General features: G+C 45.2%; 1 protein-coding gene across 1 annotated transcript in view; it reads right to left on the bottom strand.

Annotated features, from left to right (window-relative positions):
* The window catches only part of dclk1a (doublecortin-like kinase 1a), a gene marked incomplete at both ends in the record, with an annotated part of 112,228 nt that overhangs the window by 10,095 nt on the left and 80,715 nt on the right, over positions 1 to 21,418 (bottom strand). The window contains 4 exons of the mRNA XM_079508097.1: positions 316 to 462; positions 4,680 to 4,799; positions 6,458 to 6,636; positions 8,873 to 8,957. Of these exons, the coding sequence (XP_079364223.1) occupies positions 316 to 462; positions 4,680 to 4,799; positions 6,458 to 6,636; positions 8,873 to 8,957 (531 nt within the window). The remainder of the gene's footprint in view (positions 1 to 315; positions 463 to 4,679; positions 4,800 to 6,457; positions 6,637 to 8,872; positions 8,958 to 21,418) is intronic.

Below are 21,418 nucleotides of genomic sequence, written 5' to 3'. Positions count from 1 at the left end.
GCATGTTATGTAGACAGCACTATAAATGCATTGTATGTAGTCATAGCACGTCATAGTAAATATGTATAGCATAGTATAGTATATATGTATAGTTCATATGTATAGTTTCATTATATAGATATTCCACTGTTACGTTCTTAGCTTACGCATGTTTCATGATAAATGCTTTTTATGTGATGTATTCCCATGCCTTTTTGTTCTTGCTTAATGTAAATCGCTCTGGATTAAGAGCGTCTGCTAAATGTCTAAATTGTAAATTGCATGCACACACGTGCACGTGTGCACGCGCTCGCCCGCTCGTGCACGCACACTCACCAGCAGGTTCTCAGGCTTGATGTCTCGGTGCACGATGTTGATGCTGTGCAGGTACTTGATGGCGTTGGCCAGGTGGTAGAGCATGACACTGGCGCTCCTCTCAGTGTACCTGCTGCTGGAGGTGATGGTGTCGAACAGGTCTCCTCCCTGCATGTGTGGAGAGAAGGACCTTTAACCCATTCTAAAAAAATGGCTTCTAAATCTTAAGTTTTCTGAAACAACTATGTTTCTATGTCAGTGGTGCTCAACCTTTTTCATGTCAAGGACCCCCAGAATGATCTGTATTTGACTGCGGACCCCCATCTAAAAATATGTTGTTCCAGGGACCCCCCCAGAAGCAAAGATTTGAGTTGATAAGAATATATATTCATAGATGTGTGCCACATTTGTGCGATTTTTCAAAAATAGCAGACCTACAAGCTCGTAGCGCGGCACTCGGTGCCGTGCTATGGGTTCCGTCATTTCTCGCAGTTTTGGCAGTTCTGTGCCGTGGCATTCCACAAAATCAGAGTCATTCGTCAAAGGACCTCTGACCTATGGTCGCAAATAATGACAACAAGAGACAACCACACTAGGCAGGACATTTCATACAGCAATACTTCAAATGGGTTAAATATCATCCCAAATAACAGTCTAATCGTAGTTCTAAACCAGTACTCAAACTGCAAGACATAACAATAGTCTTCATTACAAAACGGCTTTACATAACAATAGAAACAAAGTGCTTGCAGCTGTTTGTTGAGCAAGCGGTTACCAAGACAACATAGCTTTTGTTTTGCTTCTTTTTTTTTGTCCAATTATGAGATTAAAACATAAACACTGCAGCCTCTGTTTTTAATGTGCTAATTAAATTGAGCATGGTATAACAGGGATAATGTGCTCTGAAAAAGAACACGCTCTACCTCCACCTTGTCTGCTATTTTCATGAGTGCATTAGGTTTATAATTTATATCACTTAACAGTGCTATAGCCTGGCATGGCCAGACATATCACTGCGCAGATATTAGTCTGGAATTTCAGATTGGAAGATTTATTTCCAAGGGGGCGGGGTTACAAACAGATTTATTTCCAAGGGGGCGGTTACAAACAGATTTATTTCCAAGGGGGCGGGGTTACAAACAGATTTATTTCCAAGGGGACGGGGTTACAAACAGATTTATTTCCAAGGGGGCGGGGTTACAAACAGATTTATTTCCAAGGGGGCGGGGTTACAAACAGATTTATTTCCAAGGGGGCGGTTACAAACAGATTTATTTCCAAGGGGGCGGTTACAAACAGATTTATTTCCAAGGGGGCGGTTACAAACAGATTTATTTCCAAGGGGGCGGGGTTACAAACAGATTTATTTCCAAGGGGGCGGGGTTACAAACAGATTTATTTCCAAGGGGGCGGGGTTACAAACAGATTTATTTCCAGGGGGGCAGGGTTACAAACAGATTTATTTCCAAGGGGGCGGGGTTACAAACAGATTTATTTCCAAGGGGGCGGGGTTACAAACAGATTTATTTCCAAGGGGGCGGTTATTTTATGATCAAGTAGGACGTTAATTTACAATGAAAAACCCACAAAAGGTTAGAATGTGGATGTTACGACCCTTAGTCTATGCCTCTCTCCCTCCCTCCCCTTTCCTCCCCTCTCCAGTATGTGGAGCAGATAGTCTTAAAATAGGGCTGTTCTCTGCCTGTTCCGACTCACGACGGTGCAAACATGAAACAGTTTAAAATAAGCACAAAAACATGATTTTAATGAGGTACAGGGATGAAGAAGGTGTATGGGTACTGTTATTAGGTTGTTATTATTTTTTTCTAGGTTTCTTCTTTCTTTTCTTTTCTTTTCTTTTCTTAATGTATTGTATTTGTGTGTGTGTGTGTGTGTGTGGGGTTCGGAAAACCGATGGAGGAACGCCACTTAAAAATCCGAATTCGCGCCCGGTGTGCAACCACCTTTAGTGTATGTATGTATGTGTAGAAATGTAATATATTATATTATGACAGATTTAGTTATACAAGTATTTGGAATAGATTATTGAGTGATATTATTTAGTATTGACGGAGAAGGGGTGAGAGTTATAAGCCATGCTTCTTCCCACTTCCTTTTGAATATTCTTTTTAATTTTATTTTGGTACCGTTATTATTATTTCGAGAGAAAGGTAGGGAGAGACAAAAAGAGACAGACAGAAGGAGAGGGAGAAGAGAGAGAGAGAAGGCAAAATGTGGAAAGAGCAGGTAAGATGGATGTGTCATTCAGAAGACCAAAGTATCTCTAGGTCAGAGAGGGAGAGAGAGAGAGATTGAATTCTTTATTGTAGCATTCAATCTCTCTCTCTCTCTCTCTCTCTCTCTCTCTCTGACTGACCCAGAGTTACCGTGGTTCTCTAAACCAGGGGTTCTCAACCCGTGGGTCGCGACCCCTCGGGGGGTCGCCAAATTATTTTAGGGGGTCCCCAAATTATTTAAAAAAAAAAAAAAAAAAAAAAAGATTTGTTTTACATTTTATTTTCACGATTTAAAAAAAATAGCAGACCTACAAGCTCGTAGCGCGCCACTCGGTGGCGCGCTATGAGCTTGTAGATCTGCTATTTTTCAATAGCTAAATTATAACAATGCTTAAAACACCAAAAGGGGTTCCCGCCCAAAATGGTTTAAGGTTATTGTAGCAGTCAATTTATATTGGGGGTCGGGAGTGGGCGGGGCGGGGGTCCCGAGACATTGCCAAAGCATTTCCGGGGGTCCCCGGCCAAAAACGTTGAGAACCCCTGCTCTAAACGACAAACATAACTGCTCGTTCGGACACGTCTTTATCTCTCTCTCTCTCTCTCTCTCTCGTTTATCCTTCTCACTATACCCCCCCCAGCCCCACAATCAGTACAACACAACACAACACAACACAACACAACACAACACAACACAACACAACACAACACAACACAACACAACACAACACAACGCAACGCAACGCAACACAACGCAACACAACACAACGCAACACAACGCAGACACATCTTATTTACATTCTGTAGTACTCTACAAAACCAACAGATGGATCACACTGCTGCCTCGTGAATTATGCAGAAACATTTCTGCTGGACCTGCAGAGAGCCAGAGAAATGTTGAAACGCGCGACCGCTGCGGGCCAAGGACTGATTCTCACAGCTAGTGTGCACGTGAGCGTGTGTGCGTATGCGTGTGTGTGTGTGTGTGTGTGTGTGTGTACCTGCATGTACCTGTCTCACTATACTTTTTCCCCGTTCAGAATTACCATAGACTTTTTTTTATTTCTCGTCATATAAGAACTGTGTTCCAAAAATAAACATATGACATTATGGTTTGACTCATAATGGATATGAAAAATCAACTGACGGCGAGAAAACTCTGTATCAAATATGAGTGACTGACTATCGTAAACGATACAGAGCCACCTCCCCGACGATATCGCTGGGTTTATTTTTGGTCAGAGAAAAACTTCTGTGACACAGAGTTTGGTACTCCATGTCACCACTAGTATAGTGGAATTTCAGAAATAGACATTGTAAGGTCGACTGTCGGTTTGGGACAGATGTACAGCTCACAGTGCCTCTTACCGCGTGACACATTGTGAGCTTTTAGCACGCTACAGAAAACAACATATAACTCAGGCTGGTAGTGAGAACTTCGGCACTCTATTGCAGTGGTTCCTAAACGTTTTAGCTCGAGACCCAAAAGAGAAATCTGATGTCTCCCCGGCCGGGACCCAAGTTCAATTTTGCGACCCACAGAAATCATTCTGCAACCCACAAATGGATCCTGACCCACTGTTTGGGAAACAGGTTCTCTATTAATGTCCTAACAGTAATACTATTCTGTGTGTGTGTGTGTGTGTGTGTGTGTGTGTGTGTGTGTGTGTGTGTGTGTGTGTGTGTGTGTGTGTGTGTGTGTGTGTGCGCGCGCATGCGTCTCATTAGCATATATCACCTGCCTATAGACAACAATTGTGCCATTATCCGCCAGCCCTGGGTGCTTGTTACTGCCTCTGTCCCTGCACTACCAGTTCATTTCAATCCGATTTAAAGGCAAAGGAATTCATTACGTGACTAAATGAATAGCGCTGCATGCAAAATATCAACAACAACAACACGCCAGAGTGTTTGAATCGCTCGGCTGCCTGTTGTTGTTCTCGCATCTGATGCACCTGATGCTGACTAGTCTCTCGAGACAGAAATTCAAAGGAAAAGAGGCCTCTGTTTTCCTTTTGTTTTGCAGAGTGGTTCCCATGGGATGCTGACAGATAGATAGGTGTCTGGAAAGGACCCCAACACGAATGCCTGCACACGCACACGCACACGCACACGCACACGCACACGCACACGCACATGGGGCCAGCCTACCTTGACCAGCTCCATGACCATGTAGAGCTCTCCGTACGTGTCCACCTCCTCGATGAGCAGGACCACGTTGGGATGTTTGACCCGCCGGAGGATGGCCACCTCGTTCTGGATCATGTGCTCCTTCATGGTGGTCAACACATCCATTTAACACCAGGAGGAGGAGGAGGAGGAGGAGGAGGAGGAGGAGGAGGAGACGAAGAAGAAGTAGTTTCATAACAGTAGATATTGTTGCTGTTGGGCAGAAACCTCTTATGTCCAGATTCTAGAACTTGGGGTCATGTGATCAGTGACATCACGTTGGTGTACTCTTTGGCCTGCAGAGCTAGTTCACTTCATGGGGTCATAGTTACAAAGTCCTGGACCGGAAGTTGACAGAACGCCCTGGACTCAGGCAACAGCCCAGCTTTAATGATCTTAAATCTGTTTATTTTAGATCGTTTTAGTAAGTACAACATAAACATTACAGAGACAGTTGTCATGTTGCACACATGCCTAAAATTGCTGATATCTGCGCCGCTCTCATTGAAAACAATGTATTTAAAACTCCACCATGTCACTCTCCAGAACTGCATGAACAGCACTCGAGTGCTGTTTTCTGCCACTTTTACACCACTCTGCTGCAGAGTACACCGACGTGATGTCACTGACCACATGACCTAATTTACACCACTCTGCTGCAGAGTACACCGACGTGATGTCACTGATCACATGACCTAATTTACACCACTCTGCTGCAGAGTACACCGACGTGATGTCACTGACCACATGACCCCAAGTTGATCACTTCAATTCTACTGTACATCGTTACGCAAAAGTATAAAACATAGCAGATCTACAAGCTTGTACAACTCTATCGTGCATGTTGTAAGGACATTTGTAATGCATTATACTGCGTTTATAGAAGCCATTATAACTCTTGGTGCATAACAACTTATAACAAGGTTCATGAGGTATTATAAGTGCTGGTCACAAATGCATTATAAACTCAGTTAAACAGCATTATAACTGCCAGGTAACACTTTACTTAAAGGTGATATAGACAAGTTTTCAGCCAACATTTAAAATATATATAAATGTATTTTGTTGGCCTTTTCCCCCTCTATCTTTCCCTATATTATGATGCTGAGGTGTTCTCCTGCAACAGCACACTCCCCCTTTGTCCCCCTGTGGCTGAATGCACTGTTTATATCCACTACAGTTTACTAGACGGGACGTCGGAGGGGATTTAAACCTTTAGCCAATTGCAGCGCGAGGCTGTGACGGTGTGTTCAACCCAGCAGTATTATAATGAAAACTCGATGCGATTTCAATTGCAATGTATAATATTATCCCCATATCTTAGTTTCACTAACATTGTTCATGTGAAATAGTATGTTTAGGATTTAATATGTAAGCCTATTGAAATTATGAGAATCGCTATGTATAGTGCATGGTTGGGTGGTGTGAAACTAGTGAACAACACCAGCAGCAAGCACCCCTCAGAACTCAGAGGATCCTTAGTCACAGAACAACTCGGACCCCAATAAAATCTCCTGGTTAGGCCTACATCAATATCGTTCATGTGGAGTGGGTTGTATGTGCTTATTTGTTGAAATGGTGGAAGTGGAAGTGAGTAATAGTATCATTTCACCAGCCACGACCACATTACAATGCTATAAGGCTTCATATCACTCATTTTAAATTTGTAATTATGTGTGAGTAAAGATGGTAGTTGCATTATTATGACCAGCACTTATAACGCGCGATAAAGCGTGTTAGTTAGCAGTACTCCTGCCTACCTTTCCCCTGCATTTCCCCTTGTTGATGATCTTCAGGGCGTACTCTCGGCCCGTGGAGATCTCCACACACTCCCGGACCACCGCAAAGTTTCCGTCGCCCAGCGTGCGGCCCACCTTGTACCGTGACTGGATGTAGGACGGCACCGTCAGAACCTCGTCCACAGGAATGTCTGCTTCAGCTGTGGGAGCATATAGACCAGACAACACTTCAACTTTCGGGGTGCATACTTAGTTTATATACTAGTCATTGGTTAGACATGGGTTAAGGTTAGGTTTAGGTGTGCTGCCCCGTGGGAGGTTAGGTTTAGGGTGAGGGTTTGAGATAGGTTGTAGTTGTAGGACTAATGCCTGGTCTAACCAATGACTAGTCTAAACCAAAAACTGTCTAAACTAAGTACTGCACCCAAACTTTCTAATGTATAGCCCTAGCGGCCCCTAAGAGCAGTGTGTCCAAAACCTTTTCGTGTCAACGACCCCCAAATTGATATGTATATTTGGCAGCGGACCCCATCTTTTTTTGTACATCTGCACAAGCTGAGGACATTTTGCTGAGGACCCCCTGGAACATCTGCATTACTTAATTTACAAGAAGTCTACACCAGTGAGACGCCCATGGGGGCCTAAGTGAGTGTATAAGAATTGTTATAATGATCAAACGTGTGCCCGTTGTCTCTCCTATGGTACCACAACAAAGACCAAAACATTCTACGTTTTGGGGTCTGAGAGGTGGTCCGTGGCTCATGCTGAATGAATAATGGACGTTGATATGAAAAGGGTTGAAAACCACTGCTTTAGAGTGATGATCAGATGGGATGAACATGTACACAGTGGTGGAAAAAACTGTACTTTTTTTTAGGTATTTTGTACTTTACTTGAGTATTTCCAATTTCCTATACCTTTACTCCACTACAATTATATGCAGATTTTAGTTAGGCTACTAGTTACTTTGTAGATTTTGATCATTATTACAAAACATACATTACAGTTTTTCCACGATTGTTAACACACAAAAATCGAAAACTTGGCACAATTTGCACAACCTTCACTTCATGTACCTAATCGCTCGACACAATTTGCACTACATCACACTCCCTTCTCCCTTATCTGCATTAGACTCTGACTTTCCTTCTTTACACTCTGATGTCAATTACACATTACCTTGTTGTCCAAACACTACACACAATGTTCAGTTGTTGCACACACTTCTCACATAAAATCTCAAAGCATCAACCTACAACACACAAATAGTCAAATCTCTAAACATTCAGATCTGGTGAGCAATTTGCAATCAGCACTGCAGCATAAAAGGGACTTGAGAGCCTCTGTTTTGTTTGGTGAACAATGGAGAACCTTGAAGAGATCGACAACCAGAGAAGGAGAGGGGTAAGAGTGAGAGGAGGACGAGGAGTAGGTAGAGGAGTAGGTGGACAGAGAGAAGGAGGGAGAGGAAGAGTATGAGGAGGAAGGAGGAAGAGGAGAAAGAAGAAGAACAGTCATATCTAAAGAGATTCGGGCAACTGTGGTTGACCATGTGCTCAATCATGGTTTGACCATGAGCCAGAGGGTCCAACCCAATCTCAGCCACTATACACAGTTGCTGGCATCATTAGAACATGTTTCTGTGGGGTTCTGTATGGTTTGAGCAGGCTGGTTTACAGCAAAAAAAATAAAACATTTTTTCGGCTGCATATTTGTGTGCGGTTTTGTTTGACTATGAAAAGGTAGGCCCACACGCAGTCATTTTACAAAAGGAGAAATGGCTCATTCTCATTCATGTGTGTTCCATTTCTATTATTGTGTTTTCAATTTTTCACTTAATTGTGCTGTAAATGCTTGGTAGTGTGCAGCAAATGCTTAGTTGTGTGTACTTGGTATGTGAATGGTACTGTATGTGTGTGTCATTTGAAAATATAGCTGTGTGTACCAAATTAAAGCACGAGTTCCATTTTGGGAACAGTTAAGAGATTTGATGGCAAAGAGTCATCATGGAAAAGGAGTGTCAGGGTTTAGCATTTTGTGTGGGAGGTTTTCAGTTTTGTATGTGCAGTTTTGAGAATGCCGTTAGGTTGTGAAAAACGTGTGTTAACAATTGTGAAAAACTGTAACCACTTCAGCCCTATTATATTTTGGCCATTTGAAGATAGCCGATCTACAAGCTCACAATGCCTTGCGATGCGTCGCATTGTGAGCTTGTAGATCTGCTATTTTCAAAGATTTTTGTAGTTTTGGTAGGCTACTTTAAGTACATTTTGATGCCAATACTTACTTTTACTCAAGTAAATCTTTAATTCCAGACTTTGACTTGCGACAGAGCATTTTCTACATTGCAGTATTGATATACTTTTTATAGAACATGTAAAATATACTTTTTGGTAGAACATGTGAGTATGTTTCACCACCACTGGTCCTCCTTACCCTCAGTGGCCTCTGCATCCCCGTCCTCCATGGAGCTGGAAGACACTTTGGTGGAGGAGGACGACTCGGAGGAACCCTGGGAGCCCTGCGGAGACCATGGAGAGATAAACCAATAGACAGGAGAAGGGTGCACACTGTTGGCCTTGGGAAATAAATATAGGAGATAAAGAAAAAGGCAGCACACTCATAGTATAGCCACGATGCAAACAATTATGTAAATAGAGGAAACCAACGTTTCGACCTCGTAAGGCCTTCTTCAGGGAATTTATTCCAAGACTATCAACAAATAAAAACTAGATTAAAATGTTAGGGAGGGACTACAGTAATTCATTTTAAAGGTTGGTTGCGTGCAGGTGTGCGACTACTGTGTAGATCGACTACTTTCAGTAGCCAGTGGACAAATCAGGTATAAAATACTTTTTAATCGTCTAAATCAAAGGTAGATTTAGTCGACGTAAAAACGTACACATTTCAGATGAAACTAAATGGAATTGTATTCAAGACAATGAAAATCGAAATTCGAATCTCAGGGGCGATTCACACTATGGTCCCGGGTGCGCACTTGGGACCACTTGGCAGATGTTGTGGTAGTGTGAATGATGCGTACCGTTCCCGGGAGCGGATCGCCCAACCGTTCCCGGGACCGCATGGGGGGCGGGTCTCTGGACCGTTGAAGTGTATTCGGATACGGATTGTTCCAATGTGAATGCATATGTACCTAAAGAAGGAAGTGGACTGTTGTTTTTTATAGAACGTGACATAATCTCTAGTCGACGAGCCAAGCGTCAACAAAAATGTACACACAGACGATGCATGACGCGTAACACTAGCGCATTTCTCAACGCCGCCTGTCTCCTGTTGAATCTGCATATACGCGCAGTACGTGCTGATCTTATTCTGTGGACTACATGTGGCTCTACATGTGGCTCTACATGTGGCTCTCCAAAGTAAAACAAATAATAATAATGCTATAATCCATAGCAAACTATATCAAACATGAAACTGGAGCACAGAACTGACTGACAGTGAATAGCAGGCAGGCTGAGTAACGACAAAGAGGCAATGCAAAGTGTCTGGATTTATTGGAGACAATGTCGCATAGTTGATGGTCAGTGTTCGTGCGCACCAGCCATCAAGCACACCGCCACCTGGAAGATCAAAGTGTGTTATGCAAGTGTACCCGGGTGCGCTGTTGTATCTCGGGCAATGTGAATCATGGCCAGCGGGGACCAGGCAACCGCATTTGGAAACGGTTTGAATGAAACAGACTCAGTCCGTCTCAGTGTGAATCCCCTATTAAGTGTTAACGTATTGTATTCTGTATTCAGCATCTACTTAAGCTGAAAATATCAGACCTGCAAGCTCACAGCAAAGCCTGCAGATCTGGGGTTTAAATGAAGTTCAAATCAAAAGACAAGTGAGCAATGCACATCAACGATCAAGCACCTCAAAACCAAACCCTTCTCCATTGATCATTTCTACTTTCGTCTTTGCATTTTAAACGCTACAAAAGAGGAACAGGAAACAGGCAATTAGGGGTCCCTCCCTGCACCCTGCACCCTACTCCCAACCCAACCTCTCCAAAAGGGCTTATCTTTTCCTTTCAACTTCTCCGTTCACGACGAGCGCCTTTCATGATTAAAGTGTTTTTAAAATGTGGTCTGGGGTGTTGCCGATTCAAAACGCTAGCTGGCTCGCATCCTGTTTGCTAAGTAAAGGAGGTTATTAAGACGTGCGGAGAGAGAAGAGAGCACTTGAGATGCAGCGTCTGTCTGAAAACTCATTACATCCCTAACCTCCTAACCCCCCCCCCTCCCCCCCCTCTCTCTCTCTCCCCATCTGGTTGTCATGGAAGCAACCGAAGTGGGGTGGTGTGGTGTGGAGAAGACGTTGGTTTAGTTGGGATAAGAAGATACTGTTCATCCTGTCTGTCTGTCTGTCTGTCTGTCTGTCTGTCTGTCTGTCTGTCTCTCTGTCTCTCTCTCTCTCTCACCGATCCTGTTCTCGCCTCTATTCTCCACTGGTTTCCACCTGAAGAGAATGTTGTTGTTGTTTTTGTCGGGCAGTAACTGCATATCTCTCTATTTGTTTTCTCGTAAAAAATCATCTCGTAATTGATCATACTAGTATACTACACTACTACAGCGCAACACTGTACAAGAGCATCAAACCTAATAGTTCTACAAGCACAAAACATGGCTTGAAGCGACGCGTCTTGGAATTTGAATCCTGAAAGGTAAGAGTTTGGGACAAATAAGGTTTCCTTTACCTGAGAGAGACCATATAATAAGGGGGGGGGGGGGGGGGGGTTGTCGTTAAAGCACCAATCCGGGACATAATAATACACAACAATAAAGCATTGCTTTAACCAATCTGGATGGTTGAGAAAGGAGTTCTCAACTTCCGGACATGCCCATTTTTTAACCATAAACTGATTATATCCAACAACCAGTGAAAGAGGCAAAAAACCTATCTCCGAGCATGGAGGTGGGCTTTATCGAACACCTTTTACGGCAACTCAGTTGGGACAAAACTCTGTGGAGAGTATTTCGACTAGGCATGTCCCGATACCGATACTTGTATCGGAATGCCCTCCGATATGCCCTTATTTGGTCATATCGGAATCGACAAGTACGCCCCGCACCAATCCGATACCACATTTTATTTAATCACGTGGTGCAGCACGGTGAGACGGGGCCGCCCGTATTGAAAACGCGCATCTCCAGCCGTAGGTGTGAACGGCTTTGCCGACGTGCGAATGGGGGACAATTTAAAACAAAGGCGGCTTGCTGTAGTTTGCGACTAACATAAATTTGCATGCACAAGGGCTGCCAAGTTGTTGTTTGTTTGTTGTTTTTCTTTCTCCCCCTCTCTTCGAAGTTAGACTGGACAAATAAGCTCTAAGTCTAAACTGACTGACTGGGCCACGGTGGGCTGACGCTCATGGTAACTTGCGCCGTGGGTGGAACGGGTGGAAAAGTTTGGTTACATTTTAAAAGACAAGAGGGGAGCTAAATGCAATAATGTAGCACAGTTGTTAACTTAATAAGTAGGCTACATGCACGAAAGGGAACATTTCGACAATGCATAGGCATCTGTCAATAATGCATTGTATTAAACCCAAATGCGATACCTTTGCATCATGTCTGCACCGAGTCGAAACAACACGGGAGCCGTCAGCTGCTAGCCAGACTCATAGCGAGGATTCACTGACGCTTCCTCCCCGCATATGATATATATTTGCGGGGAGGAAGCGTAGTTATAATATCTCCCGCAGATCGATTGAATAGTCTCACATAATACGTGACGTATTCCAATGTGCATCAGTGCATGCAACTTCTCAATCTATCGTTTTCGACATTATGAAAGACAAATTTAGCAATAAACCCACCGTGCACAGTCGGAGCTGTAAAGATAGTAGTAAAGATACTTTTGAACTTGAATCCTGAAAAGTAGACTAGCAGTTTTGGACATATGAGGTTTCCACCCGACAGACGTTATGGATTTGAGCTTTATAGCATTTGCAAGTTGCGTTGTTGCTTGACCTGCACCTTCAGGACAGATCAGCTCTTCAAAATATAGAATTATTATACGCACGATAAAATCCTCTGTGTTTGTCTCTACTCTTGCTCAACACTGTTTTGTTGAGGATGGTGACCGTTCTTCAGCATGTGTCTTTTCTTCAGACTCTGCAGATTAAAGTAGAGTAGAACGTCCGCTGTTCGTTCCAGGAGTGACGGCAGCAGTCCTACTTTAAATGGCACCTCGTTTTAAAGTGGGACTGAAGAAATCTGAACTCACAGGTTGTGTGATTCTCAAGCCCTCCCTCCCCCCTACTTCTCGCACTGACCTGGAAACCCAAGCGGGTTCTGAGGTGAGTGAGTGCGCTGTGTGTGTGTGTGTGTGTGTGTGTGTGTGTGTGTGTGTGTGTGTGTGTGTGTGTGTGAGAGCGTGTGAGTCAGTGTGTGTGAGTCAGGACTCATGTGTTGCATGCATGCTTGCATAACGTTGGTTTTACTGAGGCTTTGCTTGTCCTGGATCCCAAATGACCTGCTCATATATCATTCATTTTCAATGTAAGCCAGCCACCTGAAGGGTGTGCAAACTTTGGTTAGACATACTAACAGTCCGACAGGTATTAGTCCGACAACACCGTCGCTTAGGGCTTTCCGACCTTTTTAAGGCGGCCTTTATTGGATATAGTACAGTGGAAGAGTAAGAGGAAACGAGGAGTGACACGCAGCATACAGTAGGTCGTCTGGCTCTGGAATGGTATGGTGGTATGTGCCTTAACCACTAGGCCAGGGGTTCTCAACCCGTGGGTCGCGACCCCTCGGGGGGTCGCCAAATTATTTTGGGGGGTCCCCAAAATATTTTCAAAAAAAAAAAAAGATTTTTTTTAAATTTTATTTTCACAATTTTTCAAAAATAGTAGACCTACAAGTTCATAGCGCGCCACTCGGTGGCGCGCTATGAGCTTGTAGATCTGCTATTTTTCAATAGCTAAATTATAACAATGCTTAAAACACCAAAAGGGGTTCCCGCCCAAAATGGTTTAAGGTTATTGTAGCAGTCAATTTATATTGGGGGTCGGGAGGGGGCGGGGCGGGGGTCCCGAGACGTTGCCAAAGCATTTCCGGGGGTCCCCGGCCAAAAACGTTGAGAACCCCTGCACTAGGCCATCGCCTAGTGGGTTAACTAGTGGGTCAACTACTCAAGTTGACCATGGGTCAACTCAACCGAGCAAGACCTGAAAGTGAGGAAGGCACTTGCATGGAGGGCCTTGAATAGCATGACCAGTTTATGGAACTCCAATCTCCCAGGTCAAATCAAACTCAGCTTCTTCTACGCAACGGTGGAGCCAACCCTGCAGAAGTCCCTTGATGGGTGCTACACCAGAATACTGTGTGCAGTAACATCAGCAAGACTGTACGTGTTACTAACAAGACTCTGTATGAGAGAATACCAGCCAGAAAATAGCAGCCAGGAGAATGAGACTAGCAGGACACTGCCAAAGACATCAAGAACTGCCAGCCAACAAACTGGTGCTCTGGGAACCAACACACGGGCATCGATAACAAGGACGTTCCACACTAACATACATGGATGTACTCAAGATCGATGCAGGAGCGCAAAGTACCAACGAACTGGCCAGATGTATGGAGAACCGGGATGACTGGAAGCGACGATGGAGGGCTCAGAGATCGCACCTCAAGAAGCCTGAATTCTAGATCTGTAGATCGGCTATTATTATTATTTTGAGCAGTCATTTAGGTGGCTATCTATCACCGTGATCTGAAATCTGTTTCCTTTTATTTTTTACAAATAAATAAATAAATGTAAAACCAAAATGCTAAGACACTAAAACTAAAATAACATAAAGAAATCTAAAATAAACAATACATTTACAGACTTCACAGGGCGGTGTGATTTTTTGTTGACAAAGAAATCAGTCCTTATTGGTGGCAATCAGCCACCGAGGTCTGACTGGCGTCTTGTTTACTTCCTCACTTCTGGCTTTCACTCCATCTCTCTTACTACCTCTCTCTCTCTCTCTCTCTCTCTCCGTGTTCCTGCCACAGAGGGAAAACAAAGTGCTGTTTCTATGGAAACACCATGGATATAGAGAGAGAGAGAGAGAGCGCAGTGCTTATGACACCTCCTCCAGTATGGAGATAGAGGATATATATGGCAATTTCCTGTCTGTGTGCAGGTCGGGAGGTTGGCTGGTTTTGTACATTGTGTCTCAGGGGAGATAAGAGAGAAGAGAGAGAGAAAGACAGACAGATACATACACACACACACACACACACACACACACACACACACACACACACACACACACACACACACACACACACACACACACACACACACACACACACACACACACACACACACACACAGAGAGAGAGAGACGGTTATGTAGACAAAGAGAGCCAAAGTGAAGAGAAGAGACACACGGCCAGAGAGGTGTAGCACCCAGCGCTACGCTGCTGCCTGTCTGGCCAGGTTGGCAAGGAATCCATCAGCCTGGTTTGGCAGCAGTGTGTTGTGTGGCAGCCAGGGGGCACTGTCTAGTTCACCAGCCAGGGCACTGTCTAGTTCACCAGTCAGGGCACTGTCTAGTTCACCAGCCAGGGCACTGTCTAGTTCACCAGCCAGGGCACTGTCTAGTTCACCAGTCAGGGCACTGTCTAGTTCACCAGCCAGGGCACTGTCTAGTTCACCAGCCAGGGCACTGTCTAGTTCACCAGCCAGGGCACTGTCTAGTTCACCAGCCAGGGCACTGTCTAGTTCACCAGCCAGGGCACTGTCTAGTTCACCAGCCAGGGCACTGTCTAGTTCACCAGTCAGGGCACTGTCTAGTTCACCAGCCAGGGCACTGTCTAGTTCACCAGTCAGGGCACTGTCTAGTTCACCAGCCAGGGCACTGTCTAGTTCACCAGTCAGGGCACTGTCTAGTTCACCAGCCAGGGCACTGTCTAGTTCACCAGCCAGGGCACTGTCTAGTTCACCAGCCAGGGCACTGTCTAGTTCACCAGCCAGGGCACTGTCTAGTTCACCAGTCAGGGCACTGTCTAGTTCACCAGTCAGGGCACTGTCTAGTTCACCAGCCAGGGCACTGTCTAGTTCACCAGCCAGGGCACTGTCTAGTTCACCAGCCAGGGCACTGTCTAGTTCACCAGCCAGGGCACTGTCTAGTTCACCAGCCAGGGCACTGTCTAGTTCACCAGCCAGGGCACTGTCTAGTTCACCAGCCAGGGGGCACTGTCTAGTTCACCAGCCAGGGCACTGTCTAGTTCACCAGCCAGGGCACTGTCTAGTTCACCAGTCAGGGCACTGTCTAGTTCACCAGCCAGGGCACTGTCTAGTTCACCAGCCAGGGCACTGTCTAGTTCACCAGCCAGGGCACTGTCTAGTTCACCAGCCAGGGCACTGTCTAGTTCACCAGCCAGGGCACTGTCTAGTTCACCAGCCAGGGCACTGTCTAGTTCACCAGCCAGGGCACTGTCTAGTTCACCAGCCAGGGGGCACTGTCTAGTTCACCAGCCAGGGCACTGTCTAGTTCACCAGATCCCAAACAGCCAGGGCACTGTCTAGTTCACCAGATCCCAAACAGCAAGGGCACTGTCTAGTTCACCGGATCCCAAACAGTGGGCACTGTCTAGTTCACCAGCCAGGGCACTGTCTAGTTCACCGGATCCCAAACAGTGTGTTGTGTGGCAGCCAGGGGGCACTGTCTAGTTCACCAGTCAGGGCACTGTCTAGTTCACCAGCCAGGGCACTGTCTAGTTCACCAGCCAGGGCACTGTCTAGTTCACCAGCCAGGGCACTGTCTAGTTCACCAGCCAGGGCACTGTCTAGTTCACCAGATCCCAAACAGCCAGGGCACTGTCTAGTTCACCAGATCCCAAACAGCAAGGGCACTGTCTAGTTCACCGGATCCCAAACAGTGGGCACTGTCTAGTTCACCGGATCCCAAACAGTGTGTTGTGTGGCAGCCAGGGGGCACTGTCTAGTTCACCAGTCAGGGCACTGTCTAGTTCACCAGTCAGGGCACTGTCTAGTTCACCAGTCAGGGCACTGTCTAGTTCACCAGTCAGGGCACTGTCTAGTTCACCAGCCAGGGCACTGTCTAGTTCACCGGATCCCAAACAGGGCACTGTCTAAGTCACCGGATCCCAAACAGCCAGGGCACTGTCTAGTTCACCAGATCCCAAACAGCCAGGGCACTGTCTAGTTCACCGGATCCCAAACAGTGCAGCCAGGGCACTGTCTAGTTCACCGGATCCCAAACAGTGCAGCCAGGGCACTGTCTAGTTCACCGGATCCCAAACAGTGGCAGCCAGGGCACTGTCTAGTTCACCGGATCCCAAACAGTGGCAGCCAGGGCACTGTCTAGTTCACCGGATCCCAAACAGTGGCAGCCAGGGCACTGTCTAGTTCACCGGATCCCAAACAGTGGCAGCCAGGGCACTGTCTAGTTCACCGGATCCCAAACAGTGGCAGCCAGGGCACTGTCTAGTTCACCGGATCCCAAACAGTGGCAGCCAGGGCACTGTCTAGTTCACCGGATCCCAAACAGTGGCAGCCAGGGCACTGTCTAGTTCACCGGATCCCAAACAGTGCAGCCAGGGCACTGTCTAGTTCACCGGATCCCAAACAGTGCAGCCAGGGCACTGTCTAGTTCACCGGATCCCAAACTGTGGGCCGGCACCCATTTGTGGGTCACAGACCAATTATTATGGGCCACAACTCGAGTAAAAATCCCATTTTCTTTTCCTGCATTTAAAAATAAAAAACATATATATGACCTTTTTTAAATGAATCTAATTGTACGATTAAAAAAGCAAGAAATCTAAATCAATCTATGAATAAAAAACAAAAAATTATGAAGTACTGAAAATAGCTAATCTACCCCCCCCCCCCCCCCCCAGAACTGCGAGCTTGTATATCTGCTATCTTTGAATAGTTAACGTATAAAATATGGATAAATATAGTTATGGGGGTCCGTAGCCCTAATGCACCACAGCACACCACAACACACCACACCACACCACAACATAACACAAAGCTGGGCGGGGAGGGTGATATTTGTCATGGCCTGGGGTGGGACCTGTCAGCAGGGAGGGTTGGGCAGGAGGAGTATTAGGACGAAGGCTCTACGTCTTCCTGGTGGGGGCTCCTCACTGGCAGGTGAGCCAGTATAGGATACAACACACAAACATTTGTGTGTGGGGAGGAATCAATTGGCATAACGACTAAATTGGGGAGAAAAAGGGGTAAAAAGCAAAAGATTAAATAAATACATAAATAAAATGCAAATAAGTTCAGGTGGGTTTCGTCATCGCCGCCATCTGCTCATGACCTGGTCTCTAACAGGTGCAGAGGAGGCGGCACACAGGGTGAGAGAGAGAGAGAGAGAGAGAGAGAGAGAGAATGGGGGGGAACCAGAGGTAATGAAATAAATAAATAAAAGGGCAGACTGCATGAGTCACAGTGGATGTGCAGCCTCCGGGCCGCAGCACTAACACGCCATGAACAGGGATGAAATTGTGTTAATGTGAAAACATATAAGATGCACCTCTGTTTCTCTCTTAGATTGACGTTTTGCACTATATTACTGTTATTAGACCATGCACTCTGACTGCATGCACTACTTGGGAGTACAATTATAGTAGTTCTTTCTTTCACCGTGTGCCAATGCCCATGCAGTCCAAGTGCTGAGGGCCATGCTAGATTTATGTTAACCTAGCATCACCAGACTTTCCGCCTCAGAGGAAAGCCTGGCATTCGTTCCAAAATGGCCCACGTGATCCGGATGGATGATAAAAACAAACAAAATAAACAAAACATCTGGTTCCCTGGTAAGGTGCTTCCGGTTTTTCAGCGTCCCCCGTTTGTTTTTAGTCTCGCCAGTCGCTATACGAGTTGGAAGAAAATATGCATATACCAAACAAACTATTCTAAGAAGTACTTGAAGAAACGGATTCATACGCCGCATCAAGGCTTTTATTGGGTAGGCCCTAAAATTACGATGCCCTTGATCGCGGGGAATTATTTGGGGTTCCAGTTTGGGTTCCAGCCTGATGACTACAAACCAGTGACTACAACATGACGTAAGTTATCATCCGCTCCCGACTGGATCAGAAACCCGAAAATGGTATGCGTCCCAGGCTAGATTTCTTAGGCTACGAGGTGTGTCAGAAGAGTAACAGCAGCGCATCATGAAGACTCTAATTGAGTAACAGCTTATATCACTGTGTTGTGTAACACCTCACCACTATGATGCTGTAATATGGTTCCCTTCTCTTCTCTCTCTGGCTTCTGTTCCAGGCTATTGTGTAATAATTACACTGCTGTTAACCTCCTTCACACAGCTGGAGGTGGAACAAACATGGTCATGATTCGCTACTTGTTCTGGCTTTTGATTCTTGTCTTATACCTGTTCGAAGATAGATTATAGACTATTATTGTCTCCACCAGGCCGAAGGCATGGGGAGAGAGTATGTTTTGCACTCCGTCCGTGTGTGTGTGTGCGTGTGTGCGTCCGTCCTTCCTTCCGTCCGTCTGTTACCAGCTAATCTCCGGCACCGTTAACCCCGTCGATGCCAATCTTTGCACACACACTCCCTGGATGCCAACGATGAACCTCTGCCCCACATTTTCCAGAACGGCCTGTTATAGCGCCACCATGAGGCAGCTTTTCACATTTTTACCTAAAACTGCACCGATCTGCGTGAAACGTTGCATGCACACTCCCTAGAGGCTAAGGACAAACCTTTGACCTGCACTTTCCGCATCTGCCTTTTATAGCGCCACCAGGAGGCCGACTTGTGTAAAACACATTTTTTGATATTACTCCTCCAGATTCTGTCCAAAAATCTCACAAATCGTTACACAGTATCTCTATGGTCATGTGCTCAAGTCGGATCTGTCCGATATTTCATATTCCATCCTAATTGGCTATCATTGGCTTTCACAGTTTGCAAGATTGCCCCGTTTTGAACAAAAGCCTCAAATCATGAACGCAGCATGCAATTTACGTGAAATCTTTCACACATTTTCTTACTAGGCTGAGGAATATATCCCACCCTTTTCACATTGGCCTGTTATAGCGCCACCAACAGGTTGATTTTTGCAAAACACATTTTTGGAACAAAATGCCTCAAATCATCCAATTGCCATCAAAGGCGTATGAAGAAATGGCACCCTTTTCACATTGGCCTATTATAGCGCCACCAGGAGGCCACAACCTGACCTGCCCTGGTGGAGACCTGTGCCCAGAAGGGCACTTTTTCTAGTTGATATATGCATTTTGAGGCACGCACGCACGCACGATCGCACGCACGGCGCTGCTCGTTGAGCTGCTTATACTGTTAATACTTCTCTCAGCTGGTATGGGGCGCAACTCAGTAACAGATGAAGAAAGGTCCGGGATGGTGTGAGAGCCCTCGTGTATACAGTATGTCTTGGTAGGAGAAGATAGAGTTACAATGTGTCGCATTGTGAGCTAGTAGAGCTGCTATTTATGCTATCGAAGGATTCTTATACATTTGAAAACTTTCTTTCATAATTTCTGCATAATGACTACTTTCTACTTTTGGTACATTTTGATAACGATCCTTTTGTACTTTTACTCAAGTACATTTTGAATTCCGGACTTTCACTTGTAACAAAGTATTTCTACATTGCAGTAACTCCTCCACCATCAGGTGAGGAGAAACAGCCGGTGACTCTGTGTGTTTCTATCAGAAGAGACACCCTCCACGGTACCACATCAGGGTCCGTGTGCATCTATCAGAAGAGGCATGTGGTGGGCACCCTCCACCATGGAACGACAGTGAGGGTTGGCAGCGTAAGAGAGCACAGTAGCACATGGAGAACTGGCAATGTGGAACAAGGAACAGAATCCATCAAAACTGTCTCATCTCATCTCATCTGTGTGGAGGATTCTGTCTCCCTGCTCCACAGTGACTGCCAGTGGGGATAGTTACTGGGACAGTCGTGACACTAATTCTCCCATTGTTTCTTCATCGACTAGGGATCCTGGGGAATCACAGGAACGTGATGACAGACCCCTCAGGGGAAAATAAGAACTAGGATGATGGCGGCGGCTTGGACTATCCCAATAAAGTATAAGTGAAACGCAATTGAGAACAGAAGCGGTGTCTGTGTCAGGCTGCTATAAGAATATGAATGAATGTGCTTGAGTGAAGCTTCTTGACTTCACAGGAAAGAGGGCAGATGAAACCCCCCATCTGAAAATCTTTTGTGGGCTATGAGCTTGTATATCTGCCATTTTTGAATACTGAAATATGGATAAAGTGGCTACAATTATTTTGATGCTATATTAAGTACGTTTTTCTGGGGACCATTGGGCCTAAAGGTTAGAGAGAGAGAGAGAGAGAGAGAGAGAGAGAGAGAGAGAGAGAGAGAGAGAGAGAGAGAGGATTCAGCTTGTTCCTTGTTGTGACCAAAAGGTTCCCAGTTCAAAGCCCCAGTCAGACAAGAGCAAGGCACTTAACTAGGAGAGCAACATTTGGTTGAAATAATAAGTGTCAAAATGGGTAACTGTGAGTATGCGTCTGAAACACTGTTGTACAACGCCGCTGAAATAGCCCATCAGCAATTTTACAGAGCTTAGAAAACCAACCCTGAAGAAATAAATATATACGGTTATAAATAAACAACTAAATTGGAAGATATAACACTCACTTGTTCACCATCTGGTTCCATGTACATAAGAGATATAAAAATAAAAAATAAAATAAAAAAGAACGTTGGTGTTACTATACTTGTGAGGACAGCAGTTTTATAAATGCTATTCTTATTACCTTTTTGTCAATTTTAACCTAACCCTAAAGCCTGAGTTATATTTAGTTGTGCAATGGTGTTGCACACCCAAAGATATGTACCGTAGTACAAGCTCAAAACACATACATGATGATATTTGAGAGTATAACTAGTAAGAACTCTAAAACTGTTTAAAACCCTTTATCCATAAAACAACCATTGGTCTTGTGAGGACCAGGAAAACTG

Source organism: Electrona antarctica, assembly GCF_951216825.1.
Source record: "Electrona antarctica genome assembly, chromosome: 8".
Classification (NCBI taxonomy): domain Eukaryota; kingdom Metazoa; phylum Chordata; class Actinopteri; order Myctophiformes; family Myctophidae; genus Electrona; species Electrona antarctica.
The sequence above is the reverse complement of the archived record's forward strand: the minus strand, read 5'-3'. Positions and strand labels throughout refer to the sequence as shown.